This window comes from Sander vitreus, chromosome 9, assembly GCF_031162955.1.
Source record: "Sander vitreus isolate 19-12246 chromosome 9, sanVit1, whole genome shotgun sequence".
NCBI lineage: Eukaryota > Metazoa > Chordata > Actinopteri > Perciformes > Percidae > Sander > Sander vitreus.
The window spans coordinates 31667643-31684328 of NC_135863.1; the positions used below are offsets into that span (position 1 = coordinate 31667643).

General features: G+C 43.5%; 1 protein-coding gene across 3 annotated transcripts in view; it reads left to right on the forward strand.

The window, feature by feature from the left end:
* The window catches only part of scfd2 (sec1 family domain containing 2), a 114719-nt gene that overhangs the window by 44529 nt on the left and 53504 nt on the right, over positions 1–16686 (forward strand). For all 3 annotated transcript variants that reach the window (XM_078259722.1, XM_078259721.1, XM_078259723.1), the window contains exon 5: positions 6912–7200. In XM_078259722.1, coding sequence (XP_078115848.1) covers positions 6912–7200 — 289 coding nt within the window. The remainder of the gene's footprint in view (positions 1–6911; positions 7201–16686) is intronic.

Sequence of the window (16686 nt, forward strand, 5' to 3'; positions counted from 1 at the left end):
AATCATAAAGCTGATAACACTGCACAGGATATAAAAGAGGCGCTGACATTTGGCAGATGTTGTGCAATTCAAATATTTAAGCCTGAAAAGTCACATTCATAGTAAAACAATTTTATCAATCCAAATGTGATTGTGTTGTTTGAGCTGCTTAACAATGTAAAAAATGAGAATTGATTAATTGGTAACTATAACTGTTGAGTATATGTATGATCCTGTGTGCGGACTTGCTCTTCTTTGTGTTTAGAGTCACATTTCCTCTCTCCTTGTTAAAGACCTGATCCGTCGTCCGCACCTTTCACACAAAACAGAATAATGGTTGTAAAAAAGAGATCCAGAGATAAACTTTATTTGTTCCATTCCCCGGTTCAACTTAAGGCAAATTTCCGTCTTTCAATAAACAGAAATTTTCCGGTGAACCCGGTCTTAGATTCATCATTGTCATCACCACAGGTGACAATGAGCATATGTCCCTGCTGAGATGCTCTATGTGTGCGAGTGCAGGCTCAGATAAGACACACTCATTCACTGTCAAAGCATTTGTGAGCTTGCTCTGAGTTTTTTCGGTGTTGTTTTCTAAATCCTGCCAGCCTCTCTGAGGGTGAAGACATACTTGTTTGTTTTCCAGCTCTTCTACTACAAATCAAAAGCAAGCTTGCTGTACATCATTTAGGGTCTAGGTTTATTTGCTGTCGTCTAACTTCAAGATTGATGTATTTTGTTGTTAGAAGTTTGCTTGTATCCCTTCCAGCTTTGCGTGTTGTTATTCGTGAATGCAAATTGGATGTGATTACATATTTTCAAATGAAGCACATGTGTGCATTTGCAAAGGAATGCAAATGAGTTTTTTTTTTTAGTTGCTATGGTAATGATGCACTGTCTGACATCCATGTAAGGTGACTGCTGTCCAAGGTGTCTTTGGTTGACTACAACAACTGACCTATAGCCAACTTTGTTCATGCTCCCAGAAGGACCCCGCCTCCAATACGCTCCCCTCCCCCCTTACCCTCGGGCCCAAAAAAAGGTTCATTGTGCAGGCAGTGAGCGAGGCCGTGAGGCCTGGTTCTGGTTAGCGCGTTGTGCTGCATCTGAAACACTCACCTTCCTCCAGGGCTTGCATCTGGAGCTGGTTTCCTGTTCAGGCTGCGCTGGGCAGGGGCGGAGTTTGGCTCCGGCTCTGTGATTGGGCGAGATTGAGCCTTTATGGACCCCAGGATGGTTGTAATTGCCAAACGGTAATCTGTCAATCACTGGGATTCAAACCAGAGCATAATGCAAGAGAGCGCTTACGATTGGTGCAAAGTCGCGAGTGAGAAGCCAGCGATGCTTCAGTCACCAATAATCCAGCCGCAAATTTAGCATCAGAAAATCTGCTGAGCATATTCAGAGAACAAAGAAGTGCTATGTTCTATATTTTTATCCAAAGTCTGTTAATCTTTGGGGAATATTTTGTCTTAATAAGAAACTCTCGAGTAATTTAAAGTAATGACTTTATTTGAGTAATTGCAAGCCCTAAAATTAGCATTGTTTTGACAAAGCAATGCCATTGTTGTTCTATAATTGTGTGTAATAGTCACATTAGAGCATGGCAGCAGGGCTAGTACATTCAGTAATGGTGTGTAATAATACCGTTAGCTTCCTGTTATTACTGCAGTAATTCTGTAGAGCAGGCCATGAGCACTGCCCCTAAATCTGCACCGTGGAGTTTAAACGCCACATGAGTTTAGCAGCATTCTTTAAGAGTCTGTCATTGAGAGTATTTTTATAACGTTTCCTGGGAAAATGGTATGAGGTTTTGAAAGTGAGATTAATGCTGTGGTGGAAAGAGATCCTTAAAAAGTTGACTTAGATAAAACTGGTATTAACAGCTAAAATGTACTTGAACTGCCTCTTTTTTTCAAGATTTGAATTAATAATGCATTAATCTGTGAAACTGTAGAAACGGTGTTCCAGATGTAATAGTTTTGCCCCTGTGTTTTATAAATGCTTATTCTTCAAAGTTTCAAATTCAACAATAAAGTGAATCTATTGAAATAAAACGCATATAATCTGAGGGCAATGCTCTGATTGTGCTATCCTAAGTGCCATGGAAAGCATGCTGTATTCTGCTCCATTCTGATCCCAGAGGTGTACAGTCCTACACTACCTTTCCAGTAAGCCTGTGTGCCAGCACTGTGAGTCGGCCATTGTTGAGTTTAGCTTCAGTGCTGGAAAGAGCTTTAGTCAGTCTTCCCACTCAGCTTTACTCAGTTCAGTCTAAGTTCTGTACCAAAGACCTCCATTTCCTGCTCTGGCGCCATGGCATGCAGCAGACAGCAGCTTTTATAGATCTCCTGAAGGGACCCGGTTACAGTGCATGCTTCCTCTCATACATTAAAACATATATACATACTGCACAGTACATAGTTGGCACACACGGCTAATGAAGGTAGACTGTGGTACAAAGATATGAAAAGAGAGTAGTGGTGACAGGAATTGTACTTGAGTCACAAGTGAATTCACATTTGTTCCGTGGAATAAATTCCAATATTTACTTTTAACTACAATTTTTAATTAAATTGTGAAAATGAAAATGTAAAACTAAATAAAAATTAAATTGACACAAACATGTAACTGGCTTTCTAGGCCACTGGTTTCCGACCTGGGGTCCCTAGATCAATCGAAAGGGGTCATGAGATGATCAAAAGGCAAAGACATGATTTTGCTACAAAATTTTGTCTATTTTTTCTGACTTTTTCCCCTTTTTTTTTTTGCCCCTACATGCACCCCAAAATGTGTTACCGGGCAAACTGTACGCATAGCAAGCGCACCGACTATGCATGCTCCAACGCTTGTTCCATCAACGTCCTGTTGGTGGTGTTAGCTGGTTTGCCAAGAAGAAGAGAAGACAATAACAAAATGGATGCTTGTTTTGGAGAGAAGTTGTTCAGTAGATTCGCCCACATTTATAATTCATCTTTAAAGGAATACAAAGACTAGCCTGGTCCTACCAGACTCTCGTACATTTCATTTGTACAGAGAGTCTGGCATAGACAGTATATAAAATGGACCAACAGATCCTGTTGCTCTGGACGGAGACCAGTGAAGGATATTAGAAGCTCTTTCCCGGTGATGGCTGAGCGTTACTGAGCAGCCTCCAACTGAGCTTGAAGACGTAGATGTGACGTGAGCAACCTGTCTGAAAGTTGGAAGTCTACTGGTAGCTGTGCCAAGAGAAATCTCAATCATTCCCAATCTAGCAGAGACGGAGAGCGTAGGTATATGTAAGGAGATTACATAGGCACAGGCTAATTATTGATCACTAAAATGCTAGTTAACATTAGTAATTAAACGTAAGCAGATAATGTGAGTTGAAACTGCCTGCGTGCTTCTCCTGTACTGTACGGTAATTCCTCTACTATGCGACAGTAAGTCCCGTGGTTATGACACAATCGTTAGCCTATTTTTATAAAAACGTCTGCTACGGAGCCATAACGTGAGGTACAAGGTAATAGAGCCTTTTATACATTGTCGTGTTTCTTTAGAAATAAACAACGGACAAATAGAGTCTTTAAAAGCTTCAGATGTAAAGTTATTCACTGTCAAAGTGACGTCAAAATGAATGGCAGTCAATGGAATGCTAACGGGGTGTGATGGCTTGTTAGCATCAAAATGGCGCCATAGGAGCTATGGGTTGTTGAGAGACCCTTACCCCCTTGGAGTCTGGCCACTCTCCATTGACAAGTGTTAACTTCCTTGAAGGCGGGTACTCTGTTGAAGTTTAAAACTGTTGGATTTGCCCAGAGCCACTCTGGATCTGCCATAACCAATCGCTAACATTTGGTCGTGACGTAGGCTTAGCATCGCTAGCGTTAGCCTTAGCAAACTCCTTCACCACTAACGGAGCAAGCTGGAAAATCAAACTTGTCCTGAACCCCGTGGGGAGGAGGGCCACAACATCATGGCCACCAACAAAACTCAGCAAAGATTGTTCTTGCTCGGGCTTTAACTTCTGGATATTCGGCAGCGTTGCCACAACGGACCGAATGGCTTTGCTCGCATCTTTCTCCGCCGCCATTATGAAACTACAACTCAAACTAGCACACAACCTCAACGTCATCGTTCTCAGCCACTCCCTCTGTTCGCTGATTGGACAGCTAAAGATTGGCTGGAGAAAACCCGCAAATATACCGCAAACCCAGACGATGTACTGAAGGAAAATGAAAATTGAGCGGCAGTACGAGGGAAGGCGGAGCCAGGCTATACAAAGACAACCAAATGGCGTTGCACTCCTTGCGAGAAATCGCGCAAGTGCTGGTGGTTCAGGAAATGCGCATGCGTGAAACGACAGACCCACGCAGACCCTTAATTGTAGCACGAATGGAGCCACAAGGACATCCTTGCGATCGGTACAAGTCCACAGCTGTCCACCAACGGTGCTGCTTCTAATCAGTACTTGTTGATGCATGGTAGCAGCAAGCTAAAACTGCATAATGGTAACTTTGATCGAATCAACAGCAATCTGCCAGCTACGCTGACCAACCTGCACTCTGTCAAACAGTAGTTAGGACCACATGTTGAAGAAAAATACAAACTAAAACCGGATGCCTACAACTGAGAACATATTCTGTTGGTGTGCTCAGAGGCCCAGGAGGTAACAGTAGTTCAGGAATAATGGACGTACTTCATGACAAATGATGTGGGGGCTCTGAGGCCCTCCAGAGCTCCTCCTCTCCACACTGACCCATACTGAGAGCTTCTGAAGGTACTTCTCAGGCCAGCTTTGAGGATCCAATGAAGTGTAGGCGATCAGTAATTCTAAAGTGAGAGGTGAAAGAGAAAGTGTTTAGCCATTTACATTTCAAAAAGAAATCCTTAATGTTATTTGTCTTTCTCTCCTCGCTGCCGTCCACCAGCAAAACGAGCCAGGGGGAAAGATCCCAAATATTGTTTGGCAGTTCCAATGAGTGCAACTTGGAGACGTATTTGATTTCACAATGTTTCAGTAGAAAAATGTGTGGTGAGATTGTGTTTGAACGGTCCCGAAGGGCAAGTGGTTGGCCGGGGTCTGAGGCAGAGGAGGAGGAACAGACAAGTCGGAGAGCTGTGTTCTCTTGATACCTGGGAATGCTGGGAGGATGTGACAAATGCAAATATCAGCAGTATCTGTTCACAAACTTTATATTTATGATCAAATAAATCATTAACAGCAACAGAGTCACTGATGTAGACCTTGTATTGTGAACACTCAAACAGGGACAGCCATTTCCCCCAAAAAGTATTCTCCTCAGCCACTACTTCATCAGGGACAGTCAGTCAGTTCCCTGGCTTTGGCTCCCCGTCTTTTGGTCTTATTGTATTGCGTCTTTGGCTCAGTGAAGAGTTCTTCTGGGTCAGACACAGGATCCCCCCAGTGGGCCCACCACAAGGCCCAAAGCCCCTCGTTCTCAGAGCCTGTTTGTCTTAGTGAGAGGAACACAAAGCTTTTCACAAAGGAATCCCTCGTTAAAATGAAATATATCCACGGGGGGGCATATGTAGCTCTATCTGACACAAACATTCTGTCCACTGTCAACAATCCATTACTTTATACTATCATGTGAAACTTAATTCCTCTTGTAATATCTCAATATCTTTGTTTTCCACTGTCTCCCTCCACTCTGTGACCCCCGTTGCCTCCGTTACGCCCCTTTTTTTTAAGGCTTATTTTCATTACATTTTTGGACAGATTAGCTCCACACCCTTGTTTTATAGGTCCATGAGCTTACTCTTGTTGTGAGTGGCCAGTGTTCTAAAAATGGTCCGGTGATCTACAGCATGTTAGAGCACAACCATTGTTAGGGACTGACGCTCTGACAGGCTCACGAAAACAGGTGACTGCACCTAAACATTGCCGTGTGTGTGTGTGTGTGTGTGTGTGTGTGTGCGTGTGTGCGTGTGTGTGTGTGCGTGCGTGCGATAGAAAGAAAGAAAGAAAGAGAAAACAGTTCAGTGCCCATGCAAATCCAACAAAAGAAAGAAACTTTGAATCTAATCTTTGAATCTTAATTCAAGTCAACAGGGGGACTCAGCTGATTAATCAATTAATCAACCATATTTTTACACTTAACTAAACAAACAAGATCAAATGTGTTCATTAGCTGTTTCCAGTCTTTATGCTAAGCTGACCGGCTGATACCTTCATATTTACCGTACAGACATGAGAGTGGCATCAATCTTCTCGTCTAACCCTCGGCAAGAAAGCTGAAAAGATTTCCCAAAATGTGGAACTATTCCTTTAAAAGAGTACTCCACTGATTTAGAAGTTGTCAGACTCACAATGGATAGTTTTTGACCAACGACTGTTCGGTCTTAGATTTGGCTGCGTTATGCTAGTAGCAGCTAATGTAGCCTCCAGCCGTTATCCTCAAATAGACATGAGGAGCGGACTACAGAGGTCTGGTAATCTCACTTCTTTCTAACGCCCCACCTCCAGATTTTTATTTTATTTTTTTTCATTTTTAAACCTGTAGAACCAACTGATGCTGACTCAAGTGACATCACTTGAGGTCATTTATAAGACTTTGCACAGCTCCCTCTGGAGCCTACGGAAGAGGATTAGGGCCACATGTGAAAGAATCTGAGTTTTAAAGTCAGATTACGGAGAAAAGAGTCAGACTTCTGAGAAAAAAAGTCAGAATTCTGACTTTAATCTCAGAGCGTACTGCTCCTGTAAACCTGACTGTGTAATCGGTGGAGTTCTCCCTTTAATATATCCGTCCCCTGGACATGTTGGGCTGTGGGCAGTAAAAATCTAACCTATGGCACCTTTGCAAGTTTCTAGAAGTTGAAAAAATTGCTGTCTTCTGACTAACCATCTGGTGTGTGTGTGTGTGTGCGTGCGTGCGCGCGCATGTGCGTGCGCGCGCATGTGCGTGCGTGTGCGTGTGTGACAGGCTCTTGGAGACTCTGATTTCCCCGTTATGCTGAGGCAGCTGCTGCCCTTGATGAAGCCCCGCGGAGGCGAGGACAGCACCCTGGGGTGGAGGTCCAGGGAGGATGAATGCGGGCCTGATGAGCTGATCCTCCTGCTGGTTTACCTGTACTCCCTGGCTGACAAGGCGCAGCCCGCAGACCAGGATACCCAGGGCACGCTGGAGAAGCTGGAGAGGGAGCTGATAGGAGCGCTCACCCTGGTCATCACCCGAGAGACTGAACTCAGCCCCTTGCTCCAGAAACTCACCGGTGAGAGAGAGTTAATGCGATCACAATTTACCTGATTGCTTCCAGGAGCATGCTCAGGTTGCCAAATTTGCTGATGGTCAAAAAGGAGAGAAATTACAGTAGGAGAGTGGGAACAGCTGATTGTTTATTTCCTGCCTCCAGTGCTGTTAATGGAGAGTTTGTATCAAAGTCTTCACACCCCATCCTTCTCTCTAATCCTGCATCACACTCTTTCACGCATACACCTACAGTACACACGCTTTCTGGTCAGTTTGGCAAGCAGTTACACAAATAGTCGTAGGAATGTCTGAACTTTGTGCATGTGGATAAGTGTGAGGGAGAAATTACCGTTCACTTTGACATCTACAGCCCTTCTGACACGACAATAAGATTTACCTGTACAGCTGACAGATATAGGAAAACTTTGTTTGTGTGGTTCATAGACGCCAGTGTGTGTCTACTGGTTTCTTTGGTTACATCTACACTAGTACTTTTTCATTTTTAAGCGGGGTTTTCACACAAAAACGATCACACAATTTTAAGTTCCGTTGCGGAACTAATCTCCGTCTATATTAAAACATCTGACAGCACATATCACGTGACCATTCACATCCACTGGGCATGCGTGTCACGGCTGTATTAGTTTAAAATACAGAAAATACTTTGGAGAGAGAACAACAATGGCGAAAAGTAAGGATTTATTTGCTTGGACCATCGACAAGGTGGTACAGTTACTGAAAGGTTTGTAAGCCTACCTAACCGATACCACTGACTGACATGCGTCATCATTTTTAAAGGTCTCAGTTTCTGCCCCGTCTAGACTACAAACAACAGAGTTTTCAAACCAAAACAGGGGCAGCCGTAAACGTAGTAAAATATATTCATGTTTTTTAACCAAAACGTAGTAATATAGATGTAGCCTTTGGTTCCTTTGTGCACTGCCAGAGTCATTGCTGGTTAAGCTGAGCTGGTAACTGTGTGGTAGAGCAGATCAAGGCCTTAAGATGAATTAAGCGTCTACCTCCACACCACAGCCAGCTGTACCTCCCAGAGTAATGGCGTCTTTAACCTTGGGCCTGTGCACACACACACACACACACACACACACACACACACACACACACACACACATGGTCTCCTCCCCTGCCACACAGTTCATAATTAGAGCTACTTTTAGTTTTGGCCCGCTCCGTACCTTAGCACACACCCTGAAATAATACGCTGCTGTTTGGGTTTTCAGCTCATATCGCACATAGGCTCATATAGTATATATAGGGTTGGTAAATCTGTGTAAAGCACTAATAAAGGTTGTTGATCCCTCTTGCTCTTTTTCACTCTCTTCCTTCTCATACTCTGTCTTTCTCTCTTCCTGTTCTACTTGGCTAAGTGCAGCTTGGAATTGTGGGGCCTCTTGGCAGGCAAAGGCTGAGAGATGTGGCTCATGTTAAAAAACCTGACTCTCTGTTATAAACACTTCATTGGAAATTACCCTGTCATAGTGTGCCAGGTGCGTTTTAGACAGAAAAAGGTGTGTGTGTGTGTGTGTGTGTGTGTGTGTGTGTGTGTGTGTGTGTGCGTGTGTGCGCGTGTGTGTGTATGTGTGTGTGTGCGTGTGTGCGTGCGCCTGTCTTGCCAGTCCAGAGGAATTCAGCAGTGTGTGCACCCTGCTTTTAAATGTGAGCGTGTGTATGCGCACGCACGAGCGTCTGTGTGAGAGTTTTTATGGCAGGCGATGAAGTACTTGGCTGGGGTAACATGAGGCGGGAGGTCGTCTCTCTCCGCATCCAGAGCAAAACACTGATTGTGACATTCTCCTCCAATTAAAAAAAACTCAAATTGAAACCAGACGTTGAATGAAACCTGGTCGCCATGAGAACAATGTTTTTACAAATTCTTCTATTTTGCTCCCCTTGGCTACAGCGCATGCAGAAACACAAGAATAATACACACACACACACACACACACACACACACAAGAATGGCAGAAACAAAGAGAAGAAATAAGGACAAGTAAGTTTAGGACTCTACAGAGGACAGGCTAATGCAACACACCCCGACCCCGCTAACTACCTCCTTCTGGGAACTTAATTAAAGAGCATCTTCAGGAAATAGTGTTCCTTAGACTACTTCACACTGGAGATTGTTTTTCTATTCCATGTTTCCTGTCAGCCCTGGTAGACCTTCTGCGGTGCAGCGTCAAACATCCATGAACTCGTAGTTTTTTTACAGTAAGGCCGGTGAGAGGGTTAAAGAAGTTGTTTTCCCAGTTTGCATTTGTGAGCAGAAAGCAACGGTTAGCCGTTGCCAAAAGCCGTGAGGAGGATATGCACCTTTATTTATAGGGATATATTATAGGATAAAGGCTTACTACATTCTGACTCCTCTAACTGTCCCACTAAACTACTCTTAAAGGAACACGCCTACTGCTACTCTCTGCTCGGGGCTTCTCAGGTGTTGCAAGCATATCACTCCGCCCAAGTAGCAGAAGTAGCAGTGCTTCACCTTCTGAGAATATAGTTCCCAGTTTGTATACGGTTAGAAGATGGCTGTGTCTCATGTGACCTTGTTATTTGTACACGCTGTGACTATACAAATCACAACATGTAAATAGGAACATGTTGGTGTTATTTAGTCACTTATTGGGAGCAGTAGGCTAGTTGGAGCCGGTTACCTCCAGGACCTGTGCTAGGCTAAGCTACCAGTGGAGCCGTCGGACAGAGTTACGACACTCACGGAGATGAGAAGGGTATGTATGGACTTATCTAACTCTGGGGGGGTATGGTGAATAAGCTAAAGTCCCAATAAGTTGGCGTGTTCCTTTAAGAACTAACTAACTAACTAACTAACTCTTGGGTCACAAATGTATACTTTGATTTTTTTTTTAGAGGCTAAATACGTTCCTGAAACTGCTGGGCATTGTAGTTTTTAGCAAAATTGAATAACTACCAGTAAATAGTCTTTTTGTTTGGGACTATTTTCAGCGACAGATTTGGTGCGCAAATGAGTATTTACGGCAACAGGACAGTGGATATAACATCGAAATGATGACTCAAAATAAAAAAACTACCGTGCCTATGTTCGTGGTAATAAAGGAACAACACTGTGGCTCATTAAAGTGTTTAATGTGTAGTTTTTGAACAACAATGGAGCTATATAGAATAGCTATATCAGGCTTTAGCTACACAGGCAATACTTGTTAGTAGGATCAATTCGTTGTTTGGTTTGGTCTTTTCATGGAATTTGTTGACAATAAAAAAAAAAAAAGAAGAAAAATGACGGAGTTACCCTTTCAAAAAAAGTCTCTCACCACAGTGCTTGGTCTTGCAGCTTCACACCAGAGGAAGGACAGTAGAGCAGCCTAAACAGACCCCTTCAAAGTCTTTTATAAAGAGTTTTGGTTTTTCAAGAAGTTTACTTATGCCTCTATGTGCATTTGTGTATGTAATGCAACTTTTTCATCACTGCATGTGTCTGTACATGTGAAATGAACATTCATATTCTACAGGACTGTACAGCATATGTCTGCATTGTTGTCTTAGGGTATGGCGTTGATTAAAGGGTTGAACAGTATTTATCCAAGAAGATGATTGTGCTCATTGCAGCCTGGGAAATGAGCTCTTAAACCAAACGCTCCACAGCCAACACTGCATGTGGAAAGAGCCGTGGTCATAGGCAAACGCGGCGATTAGAGGAAAAAAAACTGTGTGATTGGATAAGGAACCCACTGCTCTCCCAAAACCTGGAGTCTGATTGGGTGTTGCCAGACAGTCTGTGGTGTGTGTGATGTGTGCAGGTTGTAAACAGCTCCAAGCTGTTACTGTTAATCTCTTGTTCAGTTGTGGCAAAAAAACGACACTGATGCTGGTAACAGAGCGCAAATGAGTGTTTCTCTGACTTCTTCATGGATTTGTTTCCTGTCAGCTTTTGGTGCAGAATCAACCCCCCCCCCTCCCTCCTTTCAAATTTCTTCTTCCCTTCTCTCAGCATTGTGGCGCAGTGGGCTGAGAAAGAGAGCAGGCCAACCCAAATGTTCCTAATTCTTCACCGTAGGACATCTTGCTAGCTCAGAATGATGGATCATAGTTTGTCTGTACTTATGTCCGTGTGTGGGTGTGCAGCTCCAGTAGTGAGAATGTGAAATCCCAGTCCCTAGATGGCAATGATTGTGATTTACTGGCAGCAGCGACAGAAGAAGGGAAGAAAATCACAAAATAACGTTTTTTAGAGCGAGACGTGGATTGTAACTGGAAGTTGCAGCGGCCTCAGAAACACATTGGGTTTGTTATTCATCCTGTCAGAGGGGTGTGCGCGGGACAAGGAAGAGGGGGAGCAGTGGGAGAGTCGGACCTCCCCAACACCGCTGTTTGGGTTGGCACGGCAACACGGGCCAGTCAAGGGACATGAAAGGGATCACACATAACTCTGGTCACCAACTCTCCGTCTGCCTACTCCTCAAACTTTTCTTTTCTTAGTTGTTTTTTATTTTTATTTTTTAATTTCCTTTTCCATTTTTTTCTCCCTCTTTCTCTCTTTTTACAACCCTCTGTTTCCTTCTTCTTCCCTCTCTCTGAGGCCCTGCAGCACCAGGCTGGTTTGCAGGGGGAAGTGGAGCATAAGTTGGTCTAATGATCGCGGCTGATTAAATATATTTCCCCTGTTGCACTGTGTTTATGAAATTAGTCCCAATTATTTTTAATTGGTGGTCTTTCTTTACTTCCTCCTCTGTTACACAAACACACACATAGATGTATGAGGTGAAAACCGTACAACCCTGGGGTGAACAAAGCAGCCGGTGGCATTGTTATCTCTAGCTCACTTCATCAGATAAGCTGATGACATGGAGCTCAGGCTTTAATTAACACAGGCTCATCAGCTCCTCACTGGCGGGCCAGACAGGCCTGGTGAACAGGCAGGGCCACACACACAGTCGCACCCCACCAAGTCTGCTCCCCAGTCAGCACTTAAACGCGGCGGTCGGGTCTTAATACTGTACCCTTGTTTCCTTGTATCTATCCCAGTTACTAATTTCCTCTCCTCAGGGTTGGGCTAATTTGGACCCAAAGGACAGTGTGATAGAAGGTAGTCTCGCTTTGCCAGACCTTCCTCCACAGCGCTGCGGAGGAGGGTCTGGCTAGTTCACACAACATTCCGGGAAACCAATCACAATCATCATGGGCGGCGCTAAGCACTGGACGAAGCCACGGTGCCGCTGCTAAATCGCAGGCGTTTAAAAGTACAACACAAAGAAAGCGGAAGGTAACGGTGACAAGAGTGACAAGAGAGTGAAATCAGGCGGAATTTCCGGCGGTACCGGAGCAATCCCGGCAGTGGAACGTCGTGGATAGAGACTAGACAGAAAGTAACAGCCATTCAGGGTAACAAATGGCTACAACTCTGAGGCAGTTTAACAATATTGCAATATACTGTAGATAAACTGTCAAACACCTTTTCCACATGTGGAAAACTGTCTCCGACAGGGGACAAGGGAGATTGTGCAAGTGTCACTATGACAGTTTTGCCTTGTCACTCTTTTAATGTTGACGGTCACTGACGCTCTTAGAGTGATGTATACTTTAACTAAAGCGTGTGTAGTTATAGTTGAGATGCAAGATAAGGCTTGGAATATGCCATCTATTAAAGTGCTCATATTATGCTTTTTGGCTTTTCCCCTTTCCTTTATTGTTATATATCTTTTTTGTGCATGTTATAGGTTTACAAAGTGAAAAAGCCCAACGTCCACCCCAAAGGGACTTACCATCTCCAACAGAAAACACTGTTCACAAACTGCTCCAAACAGCTCTATTGTAGTCCAGCCTTTACTTCAGGGACAAACGTGGTCACTTTGGAACACACGTTATAATGCTCGCCTAGCTGCTAGCATGGCACGGCCTCATACTCTGCTTCTGACTGGCTAGTAGTCCTTACCTAGGTACTGTCAGGACACACCCTCATACTCTGCTTCTGACTGGCTAGTAGTCCTTACCTAGGTACTGTCAGGACACGCCCTCATACTCTGCTTCTGACTGGCTAGTAGTCCTTACCTAGGTACTGTCAGGGCACGCCCTCATACTCTGCTTCTGACTGGCTAGTAGTCCTTACCTAGGTACTGTCAGGACACGCCCTCATACTCTTCTTCTGACTGGCTAGTAGTCCTTACCTAGGTACTGTCAGGACACGCCCTCATACTCTGCTTCTGACTGGCTAGTAGTCCTTACCTAGGTACTGTCAGGACACGCCCTCATACTCTGCTTCTGACTGGCTAGTAGTCCTTACCTAGGTACTGTCAGGACACGCCCTCATACTCTGCTTCTGACTGGCTAGTAGTCCTTACCGAGCTACTGAGCATGTGCTAACTCCCCCCAAAGATGGAACAGAAGTGGAGGTCTCACTCTGTAGCTAAAACAGAGACCTGAACACAGGGTGAAAAGAGGAGCTGCAGCAATGTGCAGTACAACAAAAATATGGTGGTTTTTGAAAATTAAATCATGTAAACCTATTCTTATAAAACCTCTAAATACAATTATGAACCTGAAAAGGAGCATAATATGAGCACTTAAAGGTGTTAACCTTGTGTCATTTGCACAAATTTGCCCGCTGAATCATTTGTGTTAAACTGTGTTAAAACAGTTAATTTACCATCTGTATGTTAACTGTTAGTTAGCTGGCAATGTTTGCACCGAACGTGTCTGTGGGAGTGTGTCTGGGTCTTTCTCTTATTTCCCTCCAGTCTCTCCTCGTTCCTCTCGTCTCTGTATGTTCATGAAGCAGATTCATAAAGCCCCGGGGTAAGCACGAGAAGTAGAAACATTTTCAACTTGCGTGGACGCACCTCTGTATCAATTTGTGATTCCCTAGGCAAATGTTTGTCTAGTTGCGTCTTTCCATTGACTTTGAATGCAATCGCACTGCTTCTAAAATTAGTTTTGCTTTCTTTTTTGAGCAGACCGTTGGTCTATTGTCAAAATGAAAGCTTGAAAATAGACATTTTAGTAACTTTTTGGAGTCTAGTTTTTTCCGATGGGTATCCCACATTTATGTACTTTTTCAAATTAGCTTCAATAAAAACGCAGGACAATGCAAACAATTCTTCTCTTTTTACATTCATTGAGCTTTGACAAACACTTTTCACACTTAGTTTTTAATTAGTTAAAAAAAAATACAAATAACAATACAGATGTGTTTTCTGCGCCACTTACTGTTCACAACAAGGATACTGACCCGCCAGGTTTTAAATGGATAGATGGATACATACAGTGGTGGAAGAAGTATTCACATCCTTTACTTAAGTAAAAGTACTAATACCACACTGTAAAAGTACTAAGTGTTTAATGGGCTAATCATTTCAGCTGGACTTGTAGGCCCATATACTGTTGGGTAGTTTATAATAAAACATCAGATTATATAAACTACGTGTGCTTGTTTTGTGTGCAAAAATCTTAATGTGTAAAGTAACTAGTAACTAAAGCTGTAACAGATGAATGTAGTGGAGTAAAAAGTACAATATTTCTCCAAAATGTAGCGGAGTAGAAGTAGAAAGTGGCATGAAAAGAAAAGACTCAAGTAAAGTGCAAGTGCCTCAGATGTTTCTTAAGTACAGTACTTGAGTAAATGTACTTAGTTACATTCCACCACTGGATACATGAATGGATAGTTGCACAAAGCAACAATCATATACTTCTTCTATTGCTCTATGCTAGATGCTTGGTAAGTACCTGATCAAAACACATTACATTTTAGAACGCAATAAAAGCTTGTGTAAGTTTATCCATTCCTCCAGAGTACAATGTCAAGTCAAAACGAAACCGAAGAACTGAAACACACCAGAAACAGAAGTGACGACGCCGCTTGGATAAGTGGTAAAACTTCAACACTACTACATCGTTCCAGGATTCATTTTGACTTTGCAATGAAATAGTATGAAACAACCGGGAAGGGAAAGAGATCTATTTGCATATGTATCACAGTAAATACTGTACTGTAGATAGTACTGTACTGTATGCAGTAACAAACACAGGAATCTGTAGTATTATCACTCAGAAGCAAACCATCATCTGTCAAACCATTGCAGTCAGTAGTATCCCCGGTTTGTCGGCTACATTTCACAGAGCTGGCCCAGAGTGTAGTTTACACCTCTGTTTGTTTTATGGAGTGTGTTAGCGCTCAGCGGAGAATTCCTCTGCTTGTTATTTATGACAGGAAATGCACATCATAAAAGGCTCGTAAGCACTTATATCTCCGCTGGGAATGGGGCTTGTAGTATGAAAAAGAGGACACTATCCCGATCCCACACAGACTTGCGAATAGACACACACTCACTCGCTCAACAAAGCCATGGCAGAAATACACACCAAACACAGATACACGCCGGCTCCAGAGGGACTCTAACCGAGACAGTGGCCCTTGGCCCCTGCACACGCGTCAGTGCAGGCGTGGGTCAGACGGAGGGTCAGCGGAGGAGTCCAGCCAACACGCTCTACCCGCTTGCCTCTCTCGTCTTCTGCACGGACTCCTTGGCTCCTCCTGGAAGACATTGCTCTTGATCAACATACATACGTTTCTGCTTTGCAGTCTGTGCAGCACTTAGACTGAGAGATAAAGAATTTAAAGAAATGTGTGGTGTTTGGTGTTTTAAGCCCCCAATGTCGTCTTCCAGGCAGCGCTGCATGGAAGGCACCAGGGTTAGGCAAGGGTTAGCGTTAAAGCACCCATATTATGCTCATTTTCAGGTTCATAATTGTATTTTAAGGTTGTACCAAAATAGGTTTACATGGATTAATTTTCAAAAAACACCATATTTTTGTTGTACTGCACCGCTCTCTCTCACTGCTGCAGATCCTCTTTTCAGCTGGTCTCTGTTTTAGCTACAGAGTGAGACCTCTTTTCTTCTTTTTCTTCTGTACTATCTTTGATTGCACTCACATGAGCAGTAGCTCAGATGTAGATCATGTCAGCTAGCTAGCTCCATAGACAGTAAAAGAAAGGCTGTTTCTCCAACTTCGGTCAGTTAGAAGGCAGGATTAGCTGGGAGACTTCTTCTAAATGAGGGCGCACATGGAAGTAGTTCTTTTGTAGATTATGGTGAACTTGTGTGTGCTGTAGCAGTGCTTTGCTATTGAGAACGAGGTAGCATGCTAGCATTAGCATTAGCGTTAGCTAACGCTACGAGCTAATGGTTGCGGTTAGCCAGGTCGTTTACGGCCGATTTTGAACAGCTCACCCGGAGACTGAAGGCAGGACACATTCAGAAACCGTATCTCACTCCAAACAGCATGGAGGGATTTTTTTCAAAGTTTGTATGTGTGTGGAAGCACCAGAGACACAAAATAACACCCCAAATCCCAGAAAAAGTGTTTTTTTCATAATATGGGCACTTTAAGGTTAGGGTTAGGTGCCTTGAAGTCGACGGTCGCAGCGCTGCCTTGAAGTCAACGGTGGGGGCTTAAAACGCCATCGAGCGAAGTGTGTTTGTGGATGTATATGGGTCTCTGTTTGTGCTTTATCTTTAGT